Source organism: Onychomys torridus, chromosome 11 (genome assembly GCF_903995425.1).
Source record: "Onychomys torridus chromosome 11, mOncTor1.1, whole genome shotgun sequence".
In the NCBI taxonomy this organism is placed as follows: Eukaryota; Metazoa; Chordata; class Mammalia; order Rodentia; family Cricetidae; genus Onychomys; species Onychomys torridus.
The window spans coordinates 33,361,287-33,375,082 of record NC_050453.1 but is presented as its reverse complement, the minus strand read 5'-3'; the positions used below and the strand labels follow the sequence as shown (position 1 = coordinate 33,375,082).

Below are 13,796 nucleotides of genomic sequence, written 5' to 3'. Positions count from 1 at the left end.
AGATCTATCTGCTACTAAATTTAAGCATTATTTCAGACTAGCTAGAACAAACAGGAAATTGCAGCTAAAGCCTTACTTGTTTTAGAATGTTTATGTGTCTTCCTTTTAAGTCCCACTTAAACACTCCTGGTATCCCTAGGGTTCTGTCCTTGGTGTTACTCCTTTCTATTCTTCCCTCATTCATACCCATAGCTTGAAGAACCTTCTGCATATCGGTTGACTCACGATTTATTAAGTTCCAGCATAAATCTCTTTTCTCTCCATTATAAACCAGGCATTGCTACTTGTTTCCTTAGACACAAAACTAAAACATATGAGAACCTCAGGAGGTTTATGAAAGCTACTCATTTTTTAAACGTATTTTATCCTATCAGGACAGCACTCAATTTCTCAAGCTGAAATCTTTGGAATTGTTGGATTTTCCTCAACATAGATCTACCCCAGGTAATCTTTCAGTTAAACTACCAGAAATCTTCCATGACCATTCTTCCTATTTTCTCCTTTTTCTTGCCTATTTACCACGTGACTAAAACTCAGCCCAAAGAAATCTGATCTGTATGTCAATGTACATTGGTTCCTAAAGTAATAAAATGATAAAGGCCAAACTATTTCCTGGTCAATGTCTTGATTTCCACAATTTTTGTTTGTTTGTCCTTTTTCCTTCATATGCTACACTTAAATTTAAGATATACTTACCATGCATATAACTCAGATCCTTACGTCTTACTGTCTCCTCCACTACAAACTTTTCCTTTTCCATTTCTCCTTCACTACAGTGTCCTTATTATCCCCTGCTCACTTCCCTTTTGCACACCTACCCGAACCAAGGGCCTCACACATGCAGACAAGTGCTGTGCCACTACGCTGAGCTACATCTCCAGTTCTAATACCCTTCTTTCTAAATTAAAAAAATTTACTTTTGTGTGGATGTGTGCGTGTGCGTCTATTTGTATGTCAGTTTGAGTGGTGCCCTAGTGCATGTGTGGAGGTCAGAGGACAACTTTTGAGAGTGGGTTTTCATCTTCCACCTCGAGGAAAGGTTTCTCCTTCCTGCTGTCTAAGCTTTTGCAAGATTCTCCTGTCTGCCTCCCATCTCACAGTAGGCATGCTGCAGTTACAAACTTGCATCACAGCATCCAGCTTTTATGTGGGTTCGGAGGACCAAACAAGGCAAGCACTTTTACCCCCTGGCCCATCTTGCCTGTCCCTAATCCCTTCTTTAGAGTTCTGGGGCAGCCAGGTGGTTCAATGGATAAAAGTTCTTGCCATGTAAGTTCAAAAACTTGAGTTTGATCCTGGGACCAATGTAAAAATGGAAGGGACACATAGTATGCTTTCACATCTGAGCAAAAATCACCTACATGGATGTTCACTATAGAACTTGTTTAAGTATGGTATGAACAAATGTCAGAATATTATGTAACTATACATAGGAATAAGAGAGCTTTATATGTATTGGTCATTTAAAAATATAGAAACAGGGTCTTGCTGTACAGCCCAGGTTAGCCTCAAACTTAGGATCTTCTTGCTTTAGCTCCTGAGTGTAGTGATTACAGGAATGTGCCATCACACTGGCTCACAAGTTGATTTGTGAAGTGGTAAAGATACAGAACAATGTGCATGAAATGTTGACATTACTGTTTTGTTTTTCTAAATCCTTCCTTTCCCTTTCAGAACTATTCAGAATCCAACTTCAGCTCCAGCCAGTGCTGGACAGCAACCTCTTCAGAGTCTGAGCTGTATGTCAATGTACATTGGCGCTCTCTCTCTCTGTTTTTTTTTTTTTTCTTCGAGAGAGGGTTTCTCTGTGTAGTTTTGATGGCTATATCCTGGATCTCACTCTGTAGACCAGGCTGGCCTTGAACTCACAGAGATCCACCTGCCTCTGCCTCCCCAATGCTGGGATTAAAGGTCTGTGCACCGCCACCCAGCTCATTGGCTCTTAAAGGGATAAAATGATAAAGGCCAAACTATTTCATGGTTACAGTCTTGATTTCCACGATTTTTGCTTTGTTTGTCCTTCAGTAGCTAAAGAGAAAGGAAGTCCAAGACAAAATCTTGTATAGCCTATGCTGGCCTCAAACTTGTTATGTAGCTGGAGATGACCTTGAATTTCTGATCCTTCTGCTTCCCCTTCCCACATGCTGAGATTTCAGGCATGCACCACTATGCCCAATTTTGAATATGCTATTGTATCTTTTAAATGTAGTACCATAGACATATAAATATTCATAGTGTAAAAAGTGAAACTTTTCCTAATAAAATGGCAGTTCATTTTATAAAACTATAGTTATGAATTATAATACTTTAAGTATTTATATTTATCATTTCTTTGTGCTGGGAACCTTTGAATTCCTCTCTTCTGATTCTTATAAAACACATGATAAATTGTTATAGATCTTAACCTATTGTTCTGTACAAGATATACCTGACTTTTCTTATTCGGGAACCTATTATTCAGCCTCCTTACCCCTCCCAGCCTCCCGCTTTTCCTAGTCAATATTCTATTTTTTTATTTATCTGAAATCAGTTGACCTTAGTTTCTACTCCTGAGAATATGCAGCTTTGTCTTTTTGTAAATCTGGCTTATTTCTCTTAACATAATGGTAACAAACTTCTATCTAGGTTGCTGTTAATGATAAGATTTCTTTTCTTTTTTTTTTTTTATGGCTAAATAACGGTGTGTGTGTGTGTGTGTGTGTGTGTGTGTGTGTGTGTATTTATGTTTACTATTATACTTTCTCTATTCAATGGATACTTCAGGTGATTATATACCATGTCTACATGCTACAATAAACATGGCAGGACAGGAATCTCTCTGATACAGTGATGTCATTTCTTTGGATCTATATACACACACAGACACACACAGAGTAATGGGATAGCTAGCCAAATGATAGTTTTAGTGTTAGTTTTTGTTTTGTTTTTTAAGAATTTTCAGTGTTTTCCATAATGGGTGAAAAAACATATTAGGAGATAAATAGACTAATACCTTTGATTTTGATCATACACATTATACACATGTATTAAATTATCACATCTTACTGCATAAATACATACAATGAAAAAGAATGTTAAAACTACAAAAGGATACCTTTAATGATAATTGTCAATCTTTTCTTGTCCACAGACCCTGCCCCCACCCAGGAGAAAAGCTGGAGGAGCTGTTCATCTAGACAGTCATTTAGAAGTCACTAGGTGCTATGGCTATTATGGTGTTATGTATTAGGCGCTGTGGGTGAATCTACATCTGTGAAGGAGAATGAGCATGCATCCAAATAATCACACATAAGACTTACTCTTTTTCAAAGTTTCTGTAGCAGCAGCTGAGTATAGACCCAGCATTGCCTTACAGGTTTTCATAGAAGGAAAGGTTAGGGAAATGTGACCATAGCTTAATGTAGGCAGCATTAAGTAAAGGTGAGACCAAAGAATAGTGGGTAGGCTGGCCTCTGGCCAAGTGATGATAATAAAGAGCTAAAATTCAATAATTGATGGCATTAGAATTAGACAACATCACTTTGAATTACAGACAATATTATGTAATAAAAATAAGGCAAAAGAGCTCCCCAGACTGAGTGCATAGTGAATATTTTAGGCAGAAATTACTAAGAAACTAAAAACATTGCCACAACCCGACTCTCCTCTATAAATTAAGGCACTGACAAGGGGAATTGGGCACAAAGCCTCGCCCCTAACCAAGAAGCTGTTGGCAACTGACAGTTGCTGAGAGAGGATACGTCAGTTTTCCCTGGGTAGATCACCCACACTCCAGGGTAGGTGTCATGCTCAGAAGTGGCTGGCCAACACAAGATATACACCACCATATTTTTGTTATTGTTGTTGTTGTATGTATGTGTTTTAAGACAGAGAAAGAACATGAAGTTGCATGGGTAGGGAGTGGAGAGGGTTTGGGAGGAGTTGGGTGAAGGGAAAGAATATGATCCAACTATATTACATAAATTTTTTTAAAAATAAAATTTACTTAAAAATATTAAGTTCTTATTTTAGCAATTACCTAACATGTGACATTTATGGCAACTGAAGATGAGACAAAATCAGAGGATTTTGTAATCATGCCAGAAAATGAAGTGGTAAAGCACTTAGTTAGTTTCTTTGAGTGCCTTACAGTCTAAAACTATTCTTCCTGCACTATAAGATATACAACGGAGTGTGACACCTCTAAGATGTCTTATCATTTGGACATCTTAAAGCATTTGCGAACATTTACTAGTTCTAAATATCATGGGCAGATACACCAGCAAAGTGAACAGGGCAAGAGAAGGTGAAACAGTTCAAAGCCAACTGATAAATCAACAGCAAATCAGGAAAAGGACATATATTCTCACTCCTTTTACTTGAACTTGACCCTGTGACCTTGCTGCCTTTGCCAGGCTGTGCCGGGCTTTGCCGGCCTTTGTCGTGTCCAGCCCTTCTCCTGGTTCTGAGCCCTGTCTTTATGCTGTAATTTCTCTTTTCTTAAAGCGTCTCTGAGTTGTTTATCTTTGATGTTAAGTAACATAGGCCAAAATAGAGTTTGATAACAAGTACGAGTTTAAACAAGGAATAAAGAGAATTACTTGTTTCAATAAAGATTCTAGTATAATTTGTATTAGAATGGATTGAGAAAAGGCATTAGTAAATTCTAGAGACAAGAGAGGCTATAATTGTGCAGTTTCCTCACACTTCTATTTTCCTACATGTATTACAGTCCTTAATCTTCCCTTTCATGCAGTCATTTAATAAACATATTATTGAACACGAGTTAAATAACCAAACCATAACTAGGGATGCAGTACAGTGTCTTACAAATACTACTTTTATTTGGCAACAGAATCGTCTATATTATACAGGGAATTAAATTTATAATAAGCACATAAAGCATCATAGTACACTTATGATTATTTGTAACAAAAATTACTATGCAAAAGGGCAGATTTAAGTATGTAGAACTGAAAAATCCAAACTCTTTTTAGAAATCTAACTCCTACATTTCATTAAAAAGTTGCAGGGTGGCGCACACTTTTAATTCCAGCACTTGGGAGATAGAGGCAGGTGGATCTTTGTGAGTTTGAGACCAGCCTGGTCTACAGAGCACATTCCAGGACAGCCAGGACTACATGGTAAGCTCTAATTTAAAACAACAACAACAACCAAAACCAAACAACAAAAAACAAAACAAAAGAAGCCACTAATTTCTGACATTATTAGTTTTGACTTACTTGAAACAAGAATGATTAATTCCAAGCAGAATTTAGTAAGGCTTGTGAATAAAATAATCTTAAATGAAGCACCATCAGTAGCCACTAAACTTCAGTGAAATCAACGGTTTTTTTCTTCTTAAATGGCTTACCTGCGCATTGGCTTTCCTTCCATGCACCATGAAAAGTATCCTTCACCGTATTCTAAAGCCGTACCTTAAGCAAGAGAAAAGCAGTAGCTTACTAAAAACTGTTTCTGATATAATCATTTCACTCATTTCGTCTGTAATCAAGAATCTTACATCCCAATATAATTTTTGTGCAGATGCACAATCATAAGGGAATGGAATGTCTTTAAGATGACTATCATTAACTAAGGATGCTAAGTCGATTGATTATACGGGAGGGTGAGGGAAAGTGTGAAAGCAGTCATGAGAGCTAGCCGGTTTTGTCTCTTCGAAATGCACCTGGAGTGTTTTGTTTTGAACTTCACCTTCAAGTATATTTGCAGAGCAATCACTCGATAACCACAGCAGTACTAATTTAATGAGTTGGATAGGAAACATGTCGTGACACTGGATCTGAAGGTTGTTAACTTGTTCTGAAGTGACAGGGAGCAGGCCGAGGCATTTGCTTTTAAAAACAACTCGGCTTCCGACCAGCCCGGACAGCTTGAACAAGGGCAGGGAAAGTATAGCTCCTGACTAACACTCTCCCAAGCCTTTGTCTTAGTCCCATATTGTCCACCATCAGGATCTCACTGGCTTCCAAAGGTAAAATGGGAGGCATAGTGCCCATTCCCTCAGAATTCCAAGTGAAGCTGTCCAGGATGCAGAGCCCGAGCGTCCCCAGAAAAGCACAGCATAGGCTTCCCCTGGCTTCAAAACAGGTCGGCTGGCAAGCAGCGCAGTCTGGCGCCCCGTAAGGCCTGACCCAGGCGCCCCAACAATCTCTTTTCGGGGCTGACGGACAGGCGACCTACAAAGCACTGCCCTAACCCCACTGGGCAGTTCGGCAAGTTGAGATCACAGATCTGCACAGCGAGCCCTGGAGCTCTGCTCTCCATCCCCTGCTCTACGGCTCTGACTTACTGGCTTTGACACTTTTTTCTCTGCGGCACCCTTCTCTGCCTCCTCCGCCCTCTCTGCCTCCACCTCTGGCGCCGCTAGTGCAGGGAGGATGCGGCTCCTACAGCGATTTCCTTTCTCCGCACCCGCCCCTATCCAGAAGAGGAAGTGGTCCTATTCCTAAATCCTTCCCGCCCAACTGCACATGATCGAGCAAAGTGGTTCCGTCCTGCTTCCGGAAGTAGCTCCGCCTCTCGCTGAGTGTTTCCCAGTACTGCTACCGTTAGTCTGTCCGGATAATTTATAGATGTATTTAAAAACGGAGGCTTCCTCTTCCTTATTTCCCTCCCCCTGCCATGTTTCACAGCAAAGGCAATAGAAAGGTGGGAATAGTTACCGTAAGCTAGGAATTTTGATTTGTTTGTAGCTGGGTTCTTTTTTTTTTTTTTTTGATACAATGCCGTCCATTGTGGATTGACTTCTTACCACATGCATACAAGGAGTTGACTAGTATCTGTCAGGCCCCTACTATGTGCAAGACTGAGGATACACAGGCAAATCGCAAGTACCTTACCCTCTAGTTTTTCCACAGTACAGTTTCAAGATACTGGAGTTTAATCAAAGATTCTGGATGGCATCCTTTTCCCTTAATTTAGATGCTTCTTTTGTAGACTCACTTTAGTACTAAGAGGAAAAAAGCTTTTTGTATTTTGTTCCAAAAATTTCCTCAATAATTGGCCATCTTATTTTTTATTTTATTTTATTTTTTACAATATATTTGGAAAGCAACCAGACAAAATAGGTAAAAGGTGAGGGCTACAATTTTGAGTATATGAAGATGTTGATGATTTGTTGAAAACTATACTAGACTTAACTAAATTTTCTTTAACTGATCTTTACATGAAATCTACAGACCCTGTGCAGTTGTTTCTGAGAGGAAATACACCTCTTATTAACAAACTTGTAGTGGGGGGATGATTGGTTTTCAACATTGAAGAAGGATTTGTGAGCATCATTCATATTTTGCTGATTGTACCACAGCATCACATAACTTGCAAAAGGACAAGGGCACCTGTGAAGCACCTTTAAGGAGGCACAGCGTGTCAGGGTTAGAGCTAGGACTTGATGCTGCGTACAATGGTTCTGGCTACAGTTATGTTGTGTCTCCCTCCAAAGAGGTTCAAGGGTTCTTGTTTGTCTATATCATTGGTACTTTTAACTTTAATTTTGTTTTTGCCAATCTGGTAGATAGCTATAAAGTGGTTTAGATGTACATTTCCATTGAAATGCCATTTTACGTGTGCAGTGGGCTGTGAGGTTTCTTTTGCGTGAATTGCCCAAAAGGCATCTTCAAAGTGACCCTTTGATTCTTCCAAAATATGAATTATAATTTTAGTTATTTATACCTATAAATCTCAACAACAAGGGAGGTATAAAAACCTTTGCTACTTAGCTTGTCTAAATCTTCTTGGCAGCTCAGCTCATGGAAGACTCGTCTTTGCAGCTCGGTTTCTTCTGTCTGAGCAGGACTCTCAGCGTTTTTCTTTCCTCTGGCAGTAAGGGACCTAGTGAATCTGGTCACTTTCAGATACACCCTGAAGCTATTTTGAGATGTTTACCTTCCTGCTTAAGGAGCTTCCCTGCAGGATGGAATATTTCAATCTCACAGGAAACAGTTGTACAACAGGTTATAATGAAACTTTAGCGGCCTCAAATTGGTATAATAAGGCTGGGCCATTATAGCCTACAAAAATCAAATGTATTTGGAATATAAATAATGGAAACGTACGAGTAGGGTAAGAAAATATGTATGCATTTCTTGAGTGGAGAGAAACACCTCCTTGATGGAAGGGACTGGTATCAGCTCAGGACATCCCAAGACCAAGTTCTCAGCGCAAAGGAGATGTATTTGCCCCAGAGAGTCAAAGACAAGGGAATAAGAGACAAAGACAGGAGATAGATGATGAGGGAGAAGGGGAAGGGAAGGAGATGGGGAAGGAGCATTTGTCCCAGAGTGGGGCAAAGGACTGCCTCTGGATAGAGAGGAGACAGATGTGGCCCATAGAAAATGGTGGTTTATAAATGTAGAAGGAGAAACCCCCATGTTAGGATGAGGTGTTTAATTTTAATTGGGGATGTTATTTAGGTGAGTCAAAGGGACTTTTGATTGCTGGACTTCAATACTTTGATAGCTGGACCTTGGTAGTCAGCCTCAAGAGAAGGAAGTGGCCAAATAAGGGTATGGACCTTGGTGGCTAGCTTTAGGAATATAATCTAATGGTTTTTAGCAGGGCAGAGGGAATGGGGGAGGGCAAGGCCTGCCAGTGCCATGTTTGCCGTGTTTGAGTTGGCTAGAGTCCATCCATTGACCACAACTGACTTTTTTTTTTAAAGGATTAGGGAGTGGGGAGATGGGCTAGTGGGTAAAAAGCTCATGGTACAAGCATGAGGATCTAAGTTACTGGAATGAATACTCGTTCTGCGTATGAATTTCCCTTTCCTGGATGCAGTGCTGCTGCCAAACCTACCATCCACGTGTGTAGAGTGCCTTACCCACCATCATGGTATACCAACTAGAATCACTTCTCACCAAGGAATTCATTTCACAAAGGAGTGTAGCAGTGCACTCATATCGAATGCGCTGTTCTTACCAGGTACCCCCCCATCCTGAAGCAATTGGTCTTTTAAAAACATAGTCACAGTGACTAGATGACAATAGCCTGCAGAGTGGGACTGGGGGGCTGTGTATACTCTAAGTCAAATACTCCAATATTTGGTACTGTTTCTCCTACAGTCAGGATTCATGGGTCCAAGAATCAAGGGGTAGAAATGCCAATGATGCTGCAGTCTGCATTAGCCAGGATTCTTTAGAGGGACAAGAACAACAAAATTACTATATATTACAAAGTAGGAGGCAGATAGAGACTTGGTATAATGATCAAGTCAGAGGTACAGGCAGTAACTAAAGAGTAAGAGAGGATTGTCCCACCAACTTCATGTCTATAGTATAATTCATCCTGATAGGAATCTTCCAGTTTGAGAAAATAAATAGTTGCAGAGGCCCTTACTTCATCCTCATGCATCAAAACAGAATCCTAAGCCTACCTGGACAACTAGGTTATCCTTGCCAAACCTCTACCAACATATGGGAGGGGGGGGGAAATAGGACCCTGTTCAAAAGCTAGGCCTTGTCCCCACAGCTGCTGAAAACACTGCAAATGCAGGCCCTTCAGAAAACAAGTGGCTTTGAACTCTTCTTGCAGACAAAGCCACTGGACTTCCTCCTGAGTTCAACTGGGACTCAGTAATGTTAGCCTCTAGGTTTCATGTCTGGTTTTCATTTGTATCAGAGAGGCCAAATCAGAGGGTTAGCAAACAGAGGAGCAGTCCACTGAAGCACATTGATTATGGCTTCACTATCAATAGTGTCCAAACTGCCCAGGAAGCCCTTGACATCAAGCACATGGAGAGTGTTAATAACCAAAGGATCTTTTTTTTTAATTAAGAATTTTTTTTTTATTCATTTTGTATACCAAAGATTCCCCTCTTCCCTCCTCCTGCCCCTACAGCCTCCCCCTACCAACCCACCCTCATTCCTTCCTACAAGAAGTAGAGGCAGGTCCAAGCCTCTCCCCCTGCCTCAAAACTGTGCAAGGTGTCCCATCATAGAAGTGGGCTCCAAAAAGCCTGCTCATTTACCAGGGATGGATTCTGATCCTACTGTCAGGGGGCCCCTTAAGCAGATCATGCTACATAACTGTCTTGCTATGCAGAGGGCCTAGTCCAGTCCCATGCAGGCTCCACAGCTGTTGATCTAAATTTCATGAATTCCCACTAATTGAACCAAAGGATCTTAAATGTTGTATACACAAGTGCTCACCTGTACGTGAGAGCAGTTAGGGATCCTGTGCACATTCATGTGTGTTTAAAGTGACATACACATTGCATGACCAGGCTGTGTATCTTCTTCAGAACTGGCCTTGGCTATACTTTCAAAAGATTCAGAATTCCTAAATTCTCCACTTTGGGTGAATTTTTAAATGCTATGATTTTTAAGGGAAATTAGGATTTTGTCTGATTTTTTTTAAAACTTAGATTACTCCCAAGACAGGGGACCAATATATATTATTATACTGGTCACTGTCAGCCTCTCTTATGTTGTTGATTGGAATTCTGGACATGAACAGAGCAGGCTCATTCCCAGGTTCTCCAGGAAGGCAGGAAACCACAACAGCACGTTCCTTTGTCTTTAATTGGCTGAACACCTAAAGCCTTCATGCCATGGGTCTCTGATAACTCCAGACAGAAGGAATCACACTTAAATTCCCAGTGACCCTCAAGACAAGAAGAATCTGCTATCAGGTGTACACAGATCTTCTGAGTGATGGTCTCTAGCTTGCTAGCATTAGATTGACCAACAACATTTTCTTCAGTTGAATTTGTGGGTAGGACACTTATTTTGTCACCAGGATGTCCAGATTCCACACCTAAGCCCAGAGGATGCTCAGGTGCCTTCATCCTCCTATGGCCACAGAAGCACAGCGGTGGTGAATGTTCAGTTTGTTTTAGCGACTCCCAGTTTGTCTTTGGGCATTGAGCTGTGTGCTCCTGAGCTCCCAACTCACTTGAAAATAGTTTCAGTGCCTCATCCAGTTGTCTGTCCCTCTCTGCTCACTGGCTGTCAGTCTTGTTTCTGATAAATTAGATGATTATAGCTATCCTGGGGCCACATATCAAATAGGCAAGCATCAGGAATTGGGCAACTTGCTTTGCTGACATAACTGTGGGGAAGTGCTCATTTATGCTGGTGTGTGTGTGTGTGTGTGTGTGTGTGTGTGTGTGTGTGTGTGTGTGTGTTTATGAAAAGATGGTAGAATTTCCATGGAGAGAGATTTGGCAACTTCTAGCAAAATTACATTTGTATCTCTTTTTGGCCTCATACTTCTGCTACCCCAAGGAAATAGTTGTAGAAAGAAAAGGTAAATGTAGGAAGGAAGTGAGAATGAAAGGTTATTCACTGTAGGGCTGTTAGTGAAAGCAACAATCGCAAACAAACTCGAAGCCTCTCAATAGGGGGCTGATTAAACAAACTGTGGGGTAGCCATAGAATGGGGACTGTGCACTATAAAATAAGGAAAGAGAGAGACCTATTAATACTTTTCAGGTATATTGTGAAAACAAACACTTCCATGCTCAATTAATCTCATTGTTTTGGAGCCTGAGGTGAGGGAGCCTTCCATTGTGGCATTCTCATGTCAAGCATGGAAAAATGTGGCTACAGGATAGAGGAAACTGTGGCTGTTTTATTCAGACTTTCCATCACTGTGTCAAAATACCTAAGAAGATCCACTTAAGGGAGAAAAGATAGCTTTGGCTCCTGGTTTTCGAGGTTTCAATGTCTGTCTTGTTCTGTTTATCTGGCCCCGAGCAAGGGCAGATTATGATAGCAGTGTGGCAGAGGAGGTTGTGCATCTATCGGCAGTTAAGAAGCAGAGAGACAGACAGGAAGGGGCTGTGAACAATGTAAACCCTTCCAGGGTAACCCCCACAAGTGACCTACTTCCTTCATCTATACTCCACTTCCTGATTTCCAACACCCCCATTAAAGCCATCAGATTACGAGGCCACTGAGGGTCAGATCCCTAAGAATCAGTTTTTGTTTTGTTATTCTCTGTGTAGCTTTGGAGCCTGTCCTGGAACTCACTCTGTAGACCAGGCTGGTCTTGAACTCACGAAGATCTGCCTGCTTCTGCTTCCCAAGTTCTGGGATCAAAGGCATGTTGTACTACCACCGCCTGGCATAATCAGCAGTCACTTTTTTTTTTTTTTTGGTTTTTCGAGACAGGGTTTCTCTGTGTAGCTTTGCACCTTTCCTGGAACTCGCTTTGTAGACCAGGCTGGCCTCGAACTCACAGAGATCCACCTGCCTCTGCCTCCCGAGTGCTGGGATTACAGGCGTATGCCACCAACGCCCGGCAATAATCAGTCACTTTTAAATGACTGGTTCCACCAGCCAAGGACCAAGTTTTTAACAAGGACAGTCTGCTGTACCCGGGCCATATTGAACCATGAATCTCCTTTATAAATTCGTTTCTAACCCTATCTGCCTAAATGCACCACACAGTTGTTACTGACATAAACTCAATCTGAGCACAGGATCCAGCTGCTTTATGCCTCTCAAATCTATTGAGTTTCTGGCCTCCTGTAAAGGACTCTGGGGCTGCAGAGATTGCTCAGCATATACTGTTCTGACAGATGATCCGAGCTCTGCCTCCAGCACCTATCTATGTCAGGCTGCTCACAGCTGCCGGTAACTCCAGCTCCAGGAGATCTGACACGCTCTTCTCGTCTCCAATGGCATCTGTACTCACATGCGCAACCCCCTACCTGGATATACAAATACACATAGTTAAAAATAAAAATAAATCTTAAAAAAAAAATCTATTTAGCCAGGCACTGGTGGTGCACACCTTTAACCCCAGCACTAAGGAGGCAGAGGCAGGCGGTTCTCTGAGTTTGAGGCTAGTCTGGTCTATAGAGAGAGTTCCAGGACAGCCAGGGTGATACAAAGAAACCCTGTCTTAAAAAACCAAAACAAAAGTACCACCACCACCACCACCACCACCACCACCAACAACAACAACAACAATAAAACCAAAACACCCAAACCCAACAACAACAATAACAAAACAAACCTATTTCTAGCCAACTGTCCATCTGCAATCTCAGGAGATAAAAGCAAGATGATTGCTGTCATTTTGAGGCCAGCCTAGGTTACATAGGGAGTTCTAGGCACAGTATGGACTACACAGCAGGAGCCTATTTCAAATGACCCAAACCAGGGCCAGCCAGGACTCGAGGCAGGTAAAAAGGCACTTGCTGCACAGCCTGATGACCCGGGTTTGACCCTTGGGACCAGCATGGTAGAACAGAGAGCCTGCTCTGCAGGCTGTCCTGGGACCTTCACACCAAAGGCTGTGGCAGGAGGGAGCCCCCTGCTCCAATAAATGTGTGAAAAAAACGGCAACAGTGAAAACTCTGACTTTGACTTAATTCCATTTAAAGCCTTCAGAACACATTCCTGTTTGCAAGTTCTTTGTAGCCTCTGAAAATTCCTTAAAAATACAATTGCCTACAATTATGTATTATGTCATCTCCTATTCAGATGTTAAAAACAAACAGGCCTTCCTCAGAAAAAGACTACAGTGAAGGAAGAAATTATTAAAATGATACGTGAATGCCTAAGGTATATCTGGCTTCTCACCCCCCAGTTTCTGCAGGAAATGGACTTCCATAGAGAACCCCATTGTGTGGAGAATGCAGGAGTAAGCCTGCAGCCTATAGAGCATCTGGCTTGTATCCCTGTCTATAATGTCAACATCTAAAATTCTGACCACTACGACTTCATTGAATTAAAAAAAAAATTTAACATTTAAGCTTCAGCTCCACAGTGGTTGATATTTTGCTTGAGTCTTGTTATACATTCATTTTTATTTTTATTTTATTCTGTTTGTTTTTGAGACAGTAT

The 13,796-nt window shown here is 41.3% G+C and overlaps 1 protein-coding gene across 1 annotated transcript in view; it reads right to left on the bottom strand.

Annotated features, from left to right (window-relative positions):
- Klhl20 (kelch like family member 20) overlaps positions 1 to 6,425 on the bottom strand; it is a 46,459-nt gene extending 40,034 nt beyond the window's left edge. Inside the window, exons 1-2 of the mRNA XM_036202964.1 lie at positions 6,293 to 6,425; positions 5,354 to 5,417 (exon numbers count right to left, since the gene is read on the bottom strand). Of these exons, the coding sequence (XP_036058857.1) occupies positions 5,354 to 5,376 (23 nt within the window). The 5' untranslated portion in view covers positions 5,377 to 5,417; positions 6,293 to 6,425. The remainder of the gene's footprint in view (positions 1 to 5,353; positions 5,418 to 6,292) is intronic.
- Positions 6,426 to 13,796: the final 7,371 nt, after the last annotated feature.